Raw genomic sequence first — 13,581 nt, 5'->3', positions numbered from 1 at the left:
GCAAATCTGGAAGTTTTTTTGATTGTGTAACTGAATAGTCCAGGGGAAGTTCTCGCTTCAGGCTGAGTTTGATCCAGAAATTTAAACGATGCTAGAAATCTCCATCTTTTGAAACCTCTTTTTCTGTCTTGGCTTCATGCTCAGGGAAACTCTCTTACCTCAACCTACTGGCTTAACAATGTTAGCACACAGTGCATCTCAGCCAAAAGTTTTAGCAGAAGTCAAGGTATGGAGACTCATAGGCTCTGCTAACGTCATGAGCTAATTTCAGAGAAAGAGGATCTGGTGTTCTGATTAGCTAGTAGGCCTGGGTCACATGCCCATTGACGGGGGAGTGAGAGAGGAGTGATTCTCAAAAGTAAATCCCTGAACTGCTAGGCAGGTAAGAATAACAGACAATGACCACAGCTGGTATAATATAAAACAAATATATGGGCTTGAGTTCAGGCTCTGTCACTAACTACCTAGGTGATCTTGAGTAAATTACCTTGGTTTTCTCATCTAAAAAATAGGATGAGTCTGTATTGTGCAGGATTAAAAGGGATAAAATATAAAAGGTGCCTCACAGTAGAAGTGAAACACATGTTCAGCCTAGAATGCTATGACTTTAAGTTAATGATTCTAAACACTTTGATACAGGAGCAGCTCTTTAAAGAATAACTTCCCTTGTGCAATCTCCTGCAGATTGAGGGCTCCTAATTCTCACCTGGAAAAAAATCCAGATTTCACATACAAAAAACTTTGACAACTCAGTTATGGAGATTTCTGTTTAATTTTCTTGTTAACTCAAGATTAATTTAGCTAAAAGATTCTTTTGGTTTCAACCCTTGGCATTTGATAATTATTTTAAATTGTCTGAATCCATTCTCTTGCTCTAAGTCCATTCTACTGAATAAATTGGGTTTGCTTTTTGATAGTAGAGGATCTTAGAACACTCTAAGACTCCATAGGTCAAAAAGTTTGTGCCAGCTGTCTGTCCTTGGATTAGCCTGCCTCCCGTTCTTGGAGGTGCACTTTCCCTTTGCTAATAAATCCTTTAAAATCTTTTGCTACCAAAAAAAAAAAAAAAAAAAAAAAAAAAGTTTGTGCCAAGAGATCTTCTCACAGCAAAGCTTCCTTCCAAAATCCAGCATTGCATTATAAATCAGGACACCACTGCAGCCAAGAAAAATAACTCAAAGTAACCACACTCATCAAAAACTGATGCTATGATTTGCATAGCAATTTATTAATTTTTGATCAGGATAGAGTTTGGTGATTATAAAATATCAATGTCTCCATCCAGGAAAGCCCCTCCCCTGTGCCAGAAGACAAAGAATTCATCAACCAGTAGCTTGGTAGGCATGGAGTCAATCTTGAGGACCACTTCAATGGGCCATGGTGAGGTCTGACAGAGCAACGCCAGGGTGATTCAACTCATTGGCATCTGCCATCCTCTGCATTTCTGAGCTGCTCTTTTCTAGGCTCTCAGTTGACCATGCCTCTGATTCTCATCATCTATATCTGTTTCACAGCACCTATAACTGGTCCAGTTGATGTGATGTCCACTTCCTCAACCATAATCATAATCCGGTCCTGCCTTTCTGAAGTTTCACTGGGTCCCTGTGACGGAAATTTCTATATGATCCCAACTTCTTCAAGTGTCCACTTATGTCCTACCCCGACACGTACCTAATCACTACCTGAATGGTTTTTACTAGTTAACCCATAGAAATAGCCATATGTCCCTAATGGTCAAGTTCTTGGGCACCCTTCATAGATATTACCAAGTTTTCTCAAGTGGGGAACTCACTCAGACCATGAATTCATAGCACAAGTAAGTTTGTAGGGCTTAGAATGAACCAACGTTGACAACAACACACAATTTGGGAACAGATTCCTCCCATGAGTTTGTCACATTTTTTTTTTTTTTTTGAAAGCTCAAGACAGTATTCTTGTTAACCAACGCATTTGGTTAAAATAGCAAATTGAGATTTGAAGATATTACTTCTATTAAGGACAAACTCTCAGACAGCATTCTGCTTTGTTTCTCTAACTTAGCTTCTATACCATTGCCTCTCCAGTTTTAGACTGATTACATTTAAACCCTCTTCTTATTTTCTGCCTGTGTTTCACTTCCAACTGTCACAGTTTCTCTTCATTCTTTTTTTTTAATTTTTAAAAATTGGTTTGTCCATCCATTCTATTTTTTAAATTTTTATTTATTATTTTTCATCTTTTTTTGGGGGGATGTAATTAGGTTCTTCATTTATTTTTAATGGAGGTTCTGGGGGTTGAACCCAGGACCTCAGGCATCCTAGGCATGTACTCTACCACTGAGCTATACCCTTGCCCCCTCTCCTCATTCTTTATTTTTTAAAATTTTACTTTAATTTATTTTTATTGGTGGGGGAAGGTAATTAGGTTTACTTATTTATTTACTTTTAAAGGAGGTCCTGGGGATTGAACCCAGGACTTTTTGTATGCTTAGCATGTGCTCTATCACTTGAGCTACACCCTCCCCCCTCCTCATTCTTTTTTCCTCATTTTTCCTGCTTTGTGTCTTGGTTTTAACGACTCTCTGATGGGGATATCCCACAATGCCTCTCTCTCATTCCCCCCCAGCTCTATGGTGGTTTGTCCTCTCTCCATCTCTGTGTTCCTGTCTTCTCCCTGTTCCTTCCTCTGGATGTTGATTTCATCGTTCTGCCCTTCCCCCTACCCCTTTGTTTCTCTCTGTGATTCTCTTCAGTCCCTTATTCTTCTGTGTCAATTCACATCCCTGATTCTTACTTCTCATCTTCCTACCAGTCTCTGACTCTCAGTTCCTGTCAGCCCCTGCCTCTGTGTTTCGCACTGAGACCGTTTGTCCTTTGTCTTTCTGCCTCCAACTCAACATATTGTCTGCTTCTTCTGTCAATGAATCTTTCTATTGACTGCCTCTCCTCCACCTTCTGTCCTTCTGCTTCTCAGCTCCCCTGACTAATCCCCCTTGTCTCTATTTCCTCTCTCTCTCCTCTGGCTCTGCTAATCTATCAGCCACTATTACCTCTGTCTCTCTCTCGAGTCTGGTGGTTCCTCCTAGTCATTCACTCACACGCTTCCACTGTCTAGACTGTCTGTACCTGTCACCTTTGGAGTCCCTTCCTGTCAGCCTCTATTTCTATTTTTCTTGTCCTCCATGTTTATGACCATTTAGCCAATTCTAGATGATTTTTGTTCTTCTCAGCGTTGATAGCAGATTTTCCTGATATTTCTGCCCAGGATTCTGTCTTGCCCTCCATCTTTCTTCATCTATGTCTCTTCTATGCAACAAATCTTTCTTTCTATCTGTCCTTCAACCTATATGTCTGCATCTCTCATTCCTTTTGTCTTTCTCTAGCTCAGCTTTTTTTTAAATTTTATCTTTTTTTATTTTCAATTTTTGTTGGGAGGAGGTTTATTTATTTATTTTTTACTTAATGGAGATACTGGGGATTGAACCCAGGACCTCATGCATGCTAGGCATGCACTCTACCACTGAACTATACCCTCCTCCCCCTCTAGCTCAGCTTTTTGACAGGATTTTTTGCTTTCATCTTCCTGTCTTTTGCTTTTGCTCAGGTATCTTTTCTGCGGATGATTAAAGGTTACTGATTTCTGTCCATTGTTTAATAGAATAGCAGCCTTAATCTGTTTACACTTCCCATAATCTGGAAGTTCTGCCTGAAGAAGCAAGGGGTCTTGTGTGACACACACAACACACACACACACACACACACACACACACACACACACACACACACACACAAACAATAGAAGCAGCAGAGGAGAAAGGGGAACTTGCAACAAATCCCAGAAGAGAGTCAAATATTCCTTAATTCCTCTGCAGCCAAGTGGAAGCCTTCCTTCATCTGCTTCTGCCTCTACCTTCATTCTTCCATTAATGTCTGGGTCTGGGAAGACCCTACTCCAGGCACCCAGATTGGGTGGTTGAGTTCCTGCTATGGCTCTGGACTTCATTACAGTTCTGAGAAAACAGACCTAGCCCTGTGCTCATTCCTCTAAGAATCTGTATTTCCTTTGAAAACATCAGAAGACACTAAAAACATTTAAAGGGAAGATGTTGCACACAGTAGGACTAGGGTTAAGTACAAACAGAATAGTATGGCTTTGAGAACCAAAAATATCACCAGCAATTGTTGTGGTCCGATTTCCTCTGTCTCTTGGCAACTGTTATGTCCATCCCTACTAGCTATACATAGAACCTGCTGTGCCCTCCGCCAACTGCCAAAATTTGGTTATAGGTGAGGTCGCTCTTCCCTCTGGTCCCACCCCTTCCTTACCAGAGCTCTTTGATCCTAGTGACTTCATCTTTCCTCATCTGTTCCTGTGCTAAAGCAAAGAGTTTCTGTTCCAACTGGCAGTTTCATCAGCTTCCTGCCTCCTACCACCCTTTATTGGTAGCACAGGCTTTAACCTCTTAAGTTAGTGTGCTGGAAAGGGCGGTCATCTGGTGATGGGATTCTGTTAACAATAGCCCAAGTTCCCAACCATCCATGAATATTAGTTCTTCTCAGATCCTAGGAATGGGGGAGGGATTGAGTTACCTGGAAGAGGAACTGAGATAACTGAAGATCTGGCCCAGTTCTTACGCCTGGGAGACTGTGCACTGAAGACAACCATCTCCTTGTCCTGGTCCTACCTCCCACAGGGCTGGCAGAAGAGGAGCCTGAGGCTCCTCTTCAGTCTCTCAGGCTGAGAGTGGAATCAACCCTGGTGACAGGCTCACCATCACAACATGTCCTGGTGCCCCTGGTTTCCTTGTGTCCAGGGATGGGTGGGTGGGGCCGAGATCGCAGGACATCACTGACTAGGATGCGGACACCCAGTGTGATGCTCATGGCACCCACAGTCACTAGTCCAGTTCCACCAAGGATGACCAGAGCAAGAGGCACCTGATGGTGTTGCCGGATTAGCCACAGACTCATCCACCCCAGTGGTACCAGGCGGAAGACAGCTAGGGTAGCCAGAGTGGCCCAGCTAGTCACGCTGAAGGCCAGGGATGGGGCCTGGTGAGAAAGCAGCAGCAGCTTTCGTAGGTGCAGGCAGGTGGAGTTCAGCTCCAGGAGCAAAGACACCACAGAGAAGCCCACGTAGTGGCCAGACAGAATGGCAGTGCTGAGGCAGCTCACTACCTGGAGAGCCGAGGTCAGAGGTCAGAGGACCTTCCATGACTTACCTTCCATCATGTCCCAATATCTCAGTCCTTGACAGGGGCTCCTAAGGATTTTGTGGGCCCCCCCCAAACCCAACCTTCAGGCTTACCCTTAATAGTAGGGGCCTGAATGACCTTGAAACAATCCTTCCATAGAACTGAAACTGCTTTGGCCAGGAGGCTTTCTGCCCTGGAGCTGCAGCAACTGTGTGGAACCCCCTCGAACTTCTATTCCTGTGGTTTCACTCCCCATCCCCAGTCTTTATACTGGGGTTCCACCTCTCAGAAAAGCTCCATAGTCAACATTTCTGCAATCGGTTGGACAACTGTGGGAATCCAATCTCTTTAGGCAGTGTTCAGACTCCCAGCTGCGGCCAGCAGTCAGTCCTCTCCCCCCAAATTCAGCCCAAGGTTGGGAAGACAATGCACCAGCTAGGGTCAGAAACTCTCTGGGAAGTCATAGGACAGAAAGCTGATGAGAGATTGGGGACCCCAGGCTGGGGATGCCTCCTTTCATGTCTTGCCTCTCCCCAAGTCTCACCACCAAATGGTGACAGAGAAGTTCCCAGGCCTGACCCAATGTCTGGTTCCACAGCATGTCTGCTCCATCAGCCAGGAAATAACCTGTGGGCAAGGAGGGGAGGGTGGTGTTAGACTTTGCCCAAACCAGTTTACAGTCTGGAGAGGAATCTCCATCTCCTTTCCTTAGCTCTCTAGTTTCCTTCGGCAAGGCTGTCAGAAACATTTAACCCCTGCAGGGACCGGAAGGGGAAGGAGACCTGGAATTACCGTTGGAAGGTTACCCCTCACCCCAAATCGGTCCAGCCTTCCCTTCAGACTCACCCACAGATACAGCCACCAGCGCCAGGGCCCAGGGTGGGTGGCCATGAATCGGGTCCGCGGCCATCTGAGGGTACAGTGACAGCCTGGAGGAGACGAGGGAGCCACAGTCAGCGTCTGAGCAGACCCGGATTCCGTTCTTCCTCTGTGGACTGATCCACACCGCCCACCTATGAACATCCCCACCCTAGTCTCAAGACTCTTAAGATCTCATATTGATTGTAAAGGTGCCCGCCGGGTGTTCTAATCTCAGCCTTCCACTCCACTCCCTCATCCTCACCATGGTGCCCCCAAACCTTTATCTAAATCCCGCACCCGAGCAGCGCCCCGGCCCCCGTCAGCAGGCTGTGCACCAGGGAGACACAGATGTTCCGCCACTTCCAACGGTCCTGGGCAGCAGATCCCGGCGTGGGCAGCAACTGTAACCCCCAGTGCAGCCCCCGGAAGGCGGCGAAGGAGGCACCGGTCACGAGGAGCCCGGAGGGCTCCATGGCCTGGCGGGAGGGCTAGGTCCTGATGGGTCCCTGGGGCCCCTGAGCTCTCAGCCAACGCCCCCTGCGGGGACTGTGAACCGGCTTCCGGCCAAGGCTGGGTCCCTGGGCTCCCCCGCCCGCCCCGCCTTTGGAATCGGCTTTAACTTTTCCAGGGCTCGTCCACGCCCCCAGCCCTCGGCTGGGCGGTGATTGGAGCAGCGGTGGGGCCACCGCCCCTGGAGCCACAGCAACCGATCGCGACCCGCCCTAGCGGGCGATGGCGGGTAGAGGGCTCCCGGGGATCAAGACTGCAGCGGAGCTCATGGGGGCTTTCTGGGATGTCGATAGGGGTCTTCCCCAACCTCTTGTGTCCCGAACTTCTCGCAAATCCAGAAATGGGTCGCAAATCTCAGCTGACACTCCCAGAGTCCCAGCCCCATTAACTTTCACCGCCTCTGCCTGCTCTAACCTCTCACCTGCTGGTCCTCCTACCCACCCTATCTACCCATGCAGCCCTGAACTTAAGAGGCCAGAGCAAACCCACTCCCAATTGCTTAAACCTCCCGGCCGCTCTGCTCCGCACCCCACCCTCGTCTCAGGAGGAGGAGCACCTCGCTTCCTTGGAGCTACCTCTTCCCGAAGTTTCCAGACCTTTAACACATCCTGGCAACCCTATAACTCCAGGAGTCCTGTCCTTTCACTTAGTAACTCTCATAGGGAACAACAGCTCCCATTTTGGAGAAGAGATCCACTGGGAATTCCTCCCCTAACCTCTTTCGGGGGCCCTACAGAGAAGCCTTATTATTAGGAAGGGGAGGCAAAAGGGAACCATTCAGTCCTATAGTCTTGAAAAGCACCTCTCCCCCAGGGCTTGGTATCTGTGTGTGGGGATGAGACTATTTCTACCAATCTGGGAGGCAAGGAAGGTCACACAGGGTCACCTCAAGATTGGGGCAGAAGCAAAGAGAAAAACAAAGACTCATCTTGCTTTCAGCAACAGCACTGTTAGGATTCTAGAATCTTTCATCCTTGGAGGAGGAAGATTTTCTTCTCCCGAAGAGTAACAGGTTTTCAGTGTTTTCCTTCTGTCTTTCTCCACTCCACACCTCTTTAGAGGTCACCAATTCAGAGAGGAGCTGTTGCCTGTACAGGAGAGGGTGAATTCCAGCTACTCCCAAAGAATGAAATTCATAAACCAATACATCTCTTTCAAACATCTCACAACCCCCTTCCTCCACCAAAACCCCAGTAAGTCCATGGGGCTGGCGGTATCCCTGCATTCTTCCACATCTTTTAAAAATAACACTGATTCTCTTAAATTTTATTTATTATATGAAAGCCATACACAATTACTGTAGAAAATTTGGCAATTACAGAGAAACCAAAGAGGAAAATTACAATGACTTTATTCCACCCTCCAAAGATAACCACTGTTATTAACAATTTGGAGTACGTCCTCAGTTTCTTCTTTAAACTGCTTTATGTATACAAGTATACATCCATATTTTAAAAAAACCAAAACTGAGATTACAGAATACACACCATTTTTATAACCTTTTTAATATTCAAAGAGCATTTTTCTTTCCAGTCAAATGTTCTTCTATGTGACTTTAAATGGCTGCGCAGTACTCTACCATCTGGATGGATATACAATAACTTACTTAAGCAATCCCCTCTTGCAAATTTTCATTGCAGCAGCAAAGAAATGAATTCCCAACCAGATAGTTGCTTCCTATTTTTCTCAACTGCAATGCTGGGATGAACATCTTATAACTAATCTTTATTTTCTTAGGATAAATTCCCAAATGTAGAATGACTAGGTCAAAGGCCATGGAACTTTTAAGATGTTTGATACATATTACCAAACTGACATCAGTAAGGCTGTATCAGTTTGTATCCCCATATGCAATATATGGGAGTGTTATTTTAGTACTCCTTTTGCCAATAACTGGGTCTTATTTTTTGTTATAGTTTGCTACCAGAAAAATGCTTTCAGCTATATTTGCCTCTGTAATTACTAATGAAGCATACATTTTTCCCCCAGGGTTTTATCCATTTGAATTTCTTTTCTGAATTTTCTGTGTATGTCCTTTCACAGCTGGTTCTTGCTCCTGGAGGGTACTTATATAAAAATTACAGGGTGGGGGAGAGGTGGAAGCAGGAGAATGAAGCCAAGGACACTTTAATACAGTCTCACATCTCAGGGAGGCAGAAAGACTGGAGACAAATGGAGAATGAAGTAGATGGCTGGAAGCTTGTCCTCGATGGAGGCTGGCTGTCCTGGGATGGTCCTGGCCTTTATGAGCCCTCTCTCAGGATGCCCAGACAGGACCCTGTGTTCTCCAGAACTGGTCCTTCACTGGTCTTCTGCCTGCCTCTGTGTTCCCAGGCTGCTCTTCCTCATTTCTGCTCCATGATGGGTGAGGATGGCAGAGCCACATACCAAAGGCTGGATGGATACACTGTAGCCAGCAAAGCGAGGAGGGGAAGAAAGGAGGGAAGCAATGTCCGGGGACAGAGTGATCTTTGTTGCAGCCGACGAGTAGACTCAGTCTACCCACCTCCCTCTACCGCAGTCCCACTCACATCCAGCTTAGGCTGCAGAAGGGTGGATTCAATGATCTACTCCCTCCTAAATCTGTTTCTCATAAATGGAGAATAGGACCCAGCTCCCTGTACAACTCCTGTCCCCAAACAGAACAAACAGCTCCCTATAACCCCTGAACTCGGTCGCCTTCAGGCAGGGAGCCTTGGCCAAGGCTAAACCACATCAGAGCCTGAGCCTGAGAAGGAGATTAGATCAGGAGCCGTGGGTGGCAAGTTTACAATGCCTGATTCCCCCAAATGGGTCACATCCTATTACCCATCTTCCCCTGGCTGCTGGAGGGGAGAATTTCCTGCCTGCACAGGCTTGAGCTGAGTCTCACACACTATCCAAGAAAGTGAAGTGAAGGAAGAGAGCAGAGGCAGCTGGAACCCCATCAGGGGCTGCAGTTCTGCTTTGGGAGGCAGGGGAAGCCTGGGCCACCTTCACATGGTAGGCAGTCAATGCAGAGAATGAGCTCCCACCAACATCTTGCATTGGTCTAGCCCTAGCCCCTCCCTCAACTCCCTCCACACCCTACCCCCCTGCTCCTGGGGATCTATACAGGGATGGGGGAAGGGCAATAGCTTAAGACGTGAAAAGCTGTTTTGTTCCCACCCACAGGGAGAGTAGAGTCCAGGCTCTGAGTCTGCACAAGGGCTTCTGATTTCCTCATGCATGCTCAACTGTGTGATTCCCCCCTCACAGGTGGAGAAGCTGAGACAGGAGGTCTAAGGGTCTCCCACAGACGTGAGTATCCCTGAATCTAGAGTCTGGGCCAGACCAAGGAAACATGGAAAAAGTAAGAGCAGGGGCAGGGGACCACTCAGATGGGTGTCTCAGTATGACCTTTGCCCTGAAGAGGAAACTTCCTTTGGGATTTCACCCGGAAAGACCTGTAGAAAAAAATGGGGGACGAGGAAGGAAGGAGGGTCAAGAAAGACATCTGGTAAAGGGGTAGACAGGGTTTTCTTGGCTCCACTTTCTCCCACTGTCACACAAAGACCAACTAACCCTGGGCAGTCAGAGCCATCTATTCCCCAGTTCAGCCAGAGTCTCTAATCTGAAATTTTCTCTCTTGCTGGGTCAATCTGGGTGAAGGTTCTCCAACTGAATAGGGTTCCCTTTCCCAAAAGGTATCATCACTCTCGCTGTTCAGACCTTCCCAGCCCGAGTTCTGTCACCTTCCAGGTGAGGGGGAAAGCAGCTCCTTCTCCTCTTCCTCCTCCTCCTCGAAGCCAGGGGCAGAGGGCAACAGTTCTTCAACTGGCAGCTTTAGCTGGGTCAGGACATAAAGCTTGCCACTGAAGAACTACTGCGGCTCAGCCAGGTGAGGATGTGGGAGGTACAGCTTCCTAAAGGGAAAGGAAAGAAAAATGGGAAAGTTCTGAGCAGGGCCATGTCACAGGGACACTGCCCCAGTGGCATCAAAGTCCAGTCCCGGCAGATGTTCAACCTTCTAATAAGGGTTCTTGGCTCTGACCTGGCCCTTCAGTAGAGACAAGAGATAGCTCTAAACCTACTTCCTTGCTCCTCTTTCCAGAACTGAAGGCTATAGAAACCCAGATCTGCTCTCACTCCCTCCTCTGGCCCCAGCTACTCACAGAGGCCCCCAGCCTCCTCAGCACTGAGAGAGGGCAGGACCTGGGACCCTGGACACACCCCACCAGTCAACCAGGTATTAGGTAAGAAGTTGTACCTCTGGTCCAGAACTGTAAGTTCGGGGATCAGCCCAACTGACTTGTTCCCAGGGAGTTCAGCTGGTAGGGTTTTGGGGGCCTACATCTGGGGAAGAGTAAGGAAGGGAGGAGGTCTAGAGTTTGGAAGAAGGTCAGCAGAGGCTCCTGGGACTGTGAGGAGAAGACAGGGGACCAGAGGCTGGAGGAGAGGGAGGTACAGGCAGGGTGGTTGGGCAGCTTCCCCAGGACTCTCAAATGCCAGGCATTCCGCTTGCGCATTCCGGGTACATCTGGTATGAATTCCAGGCTGTCTGCCGGCCCCTCCATGTCTGAACTTTGTTCCAAGTTCCAAGCCCCGCCCCCACAGTTCCAACGCATGAATCAGCAGGAAAAGCCGGGCCCTGCAGCATGGCCCAGGGAGGGGGCTGGGGGCGTGGCAGGCTTGAGGGCTGTGAGCTGGGGAGGGTGGGTCTGTGCTGACGCTCAGTCCAAGGGCATGGCCCACGAGAGTGTAAGGGGCCAAAGTGGTCTTGCTTTGAAATTTCTATACAAAGAGGGTAAGAAAGATTAGGGTGGGAGGTTTTCAAATTACAAAACCCTCTTGGGAAGCATGAACTTTGTGGTATCTTCCTTCTCCTAGGTGACCAGTCCAACTCCTTCCCACTCCTCTGTCTGAGCAGGCTCTTTTCAACTCAAAGGACTCAGCTGCTGCTGAGAGTCTGTGCCAAGCAGGTGCCCTTGGCTGCAGGGCGGGGTGGGCCCAGGGCACTGACCCTCTGACCAGCTGCTCCATCAACCCCTTGGCACCCTGACAACTCCTAGCTCAGTCTGACAGCCAGGATGACAGGCCAAATGAGTTGGAGGCTGGAACTAGGGCCGGAGGGAGGTGGGGGCGATAGCCTAGCCAGAGGCCACGGGGAGGGGCCAAGAGTTGGCCGGGAGGTGGGGAGAGAGGGAGCCCAATGATGACTAACCCAGGCGCCCCACCCAGCCAGCCGGCTTCCCAGGCGGTCAGGGCCAGGCCTGGGCTAGGGGCCCCACAACCGGACAGGCTGGGGGGAGGTGCAGAGGTGACCTTCTCTCGGCCCAAAACGACCAGTTAGGCTGGGGAGGGGGGGCGGTTAGAGTTTCCAGGCTCTCCTCCTGCCCGCTCCCACACCAACCGCGGTGAAACCCTAACCTTTGGGTTGCATAAGGCGCCGGCACCACCGCCCCCTACTCCTCTCCCCTTCCCCCTTACATAACATCCCCTGGAGGGAAGGAGAGGAGGGCCCGGCCCGCCCAGAGACCCCTTCCCTGCCAGGGCGCTCTACTGGCCCTGACCCAATGAGTGCCGGTAGAGGCAAAGCACCTCCCCGCTCCCCACCCCATCCAAATCCTCCCCAAGCCGTGAGGCCGGCTCCGGTATCCTCGGCCCAGAGGGCGCCGAGGTTAGCTGCCTCCAGCCCTCCGGCCCCTCGTCTTCCTCCCAGCTACTCTGCAAAACCTTCTGCTATGACTACTATCCCGGACTCTTTCTTTAAATCTCCTGACACACTACTCCAGCCAGTCCAGACCCCTCTCCCCCGGAGCGCCCCAGCCCCCGCCGCCCCCTCTCCCCTCCCCCGGAAGGGCAGGGTGTGGCCGTCAAGACCTTACTCTCCCCCATTACTCCATTAGCACAGTTCCCTCCTGTGCAGTCGGGACCCCAGCTCACACCCACCTGGTGCTGGGTGGGGGGTTGTTGAAGGTAGGGGAGCAAATCAGTGCGTCCGTCCCCCACGGCCGGCGGCGCTGTCTCTTCCCAGCGCCCAGCACACACCGGCTCCAGTCTCCGATCAGCTGGCGGCGTCGTGACGCACAAGCTGCGATTGCACCGCCCAGGGCCAATCACCGCCCACTGCTGGGCAGCGTGACCACACCCACTCGGGGGCGCCAGCGCTTCGCCCTGGTCCCGCCTCCCCGACCGCCTTAGCTCTGATTGGCAAGGAGACCACCCCTTTGCCTAGCGGAATTGCGCTAAGCCACGCCCACCAACTTGTGATCTGGCCAATAGGTGAAAAGGCGTGGCACAGTCCTCCGCCTAGGCTACTTGCTTAGAAGAGCGCTACGTCAAAGCCGAGTCCTAAAAAGCAGTAGGAAGTAAAGGCGTGTGTGTTTGCAGTGCATACTGGTCAATGTAGTTCCCGGTCTGAAATCTCGCTCCCAGAATCCAGCGCGCTCTGTGAGTTGGCATTTTTAAACGGTTCTCCGAATCCATCCTGGCGAAGTCCTTAAAGGGCTACAGCCCCTCCTTTCTGGAGCCGTGAGTGGTTCTTTTCGACAACTCCAAAACGGATTCGCTGACCTCTGCAGCAGGAGATAGCTCTCTAAGGAAAGGTTGAGCAGGAGAAGCAACAGGAGTGAGCAGACCTGATGGTGGTAATCAGCCCTCAGGGCAGCAGGCTCTTCCTTTGGAATGACTCGTGAGGGCTTTTGTGGGAGGACTGCGCACCTCGTCTGGTCGCAGCATTCACTAGAGCGATCTAGTCCACCCCTCCTGGGAGGGCCCTTCCAAAACAGAGGAGACTTTTCTTGTGGAAGATTTCTCAGTCGCAGAGAGAGAGCCGCCCAAGCAGCAGCTTCCTAACGAAAGATTTATAGCACGGTCTTCACCTGAGGGTAGTAGGAACACTTATGGTTAGAAACTAGGAGCCGGGCCGAAGTGCAACTGGTCAGCAACCCCGTCCTCTACCTAATACCCACATTCTGTCCCGCCCTCTAGAAGCTTTTCACTGACTCAGGCCTACTTAGGGAAGAGATTCCAAAGGTGTAGACCAATGAGGAAGCTGCTCTTTCCCCAGAAGCCAA

General features: G+C 49.8%; 1 protein-coding gene and 1 long non-coding RNA gene across 3 annotated transcripts; both read right to left on the bottom strand.

Annotated features, from left to right (window-relative positions):
• Positions 1 to 1,195: 1,195 nt before the first annotated feature.
• Positions 1,196 to 6,643, bottom strand: TLCD2 (TLC domain containing 2). The gene is made up of 4 exons (XM_010978903.3): positions 6,332 to 6,643; positions 6,020 to 6,102; positions 5,718 to 5,800; positions 1,196 to 5,156 (listed from the first exon to the last, which is right to left on the bottom strand). Exons 1-4 carry the CDS (start codon positions 6,505 to 6,507, stop codon positions 4,704 to 4,706), a joined length of 795 nt encoding a protein of 264 aa, XP_010977205.1. The 5' UTR covers positions 6,508 to 6,643; the 3' UTR covers positions 1,196 to 4,703.
• A 1,155-nt stretch (positions 6,644 to 7,798) lies between these two features.
• Positions 7,799 to 13,581, bottom strand: LOC105088114 (uncharacterized). Of its 2 annotated transcripts, XR_837072.3 has the most exons (3): positions 12,455 to 13,569; positions 10,258 to 10,428; positions 7,799 to 9,969 (listed from the first exon to the last, which is right to left on the bottom strand). It is a non-coding gene; the product is annotated as an uncharacterized LOC105088114 (long non-coding RNA). The 2 variants fall into 2 exon arrangements; XR_010384613.1 differs by having other exon boundaries at positions 7,799 to 10,428; positions 12,455 to 13,581.

The sequence above is a fragment of the Camelus dromedarius genome, chromosome 16, assembly GCF_036321535.1.
Source record: "Camelus dromedarius isolate mCamDro1 chromosome 16, mCamDro1.pat, whole genome shotgun sequence".
Classification (NCBI taxonomy): Eukaryota; Metazoa; Chordata; class Mammalia; order Artiodactyla; family Camelidae; genus Camelus; species Camelus dromedarius.
Note: the sequence above shows the minus strand (reverse complement) of the source record. Positions and strands in the feature narration are given on the sequence as shown.

Bases quoted from the DNA above. Each gene is read 5' to 3' on its own strand.
- TLCD2 (XM_010978903.3), bottom strand. From the start codon at position 6,507: ATGGAGCCCTCCGGGCTCCTCGTGACCGGTGCCTCCTTCGCCGCCTTC. The intron at 6,103-6,331 runs GTGCGGGATTTA...CGTCTCCTCCAG, and splicing joins GGGGCCGGGGCGCTGCTCGG to GCTGTCACTGTACCCTCAGA. The intron at 5,157-5,717 runs GTGAGACTTGGG...TCGGCTCTCCAG, and splicing joins TTCTCTGTCACCATTTGGTG to GTAGTGAGCTGCCTCAGCAC.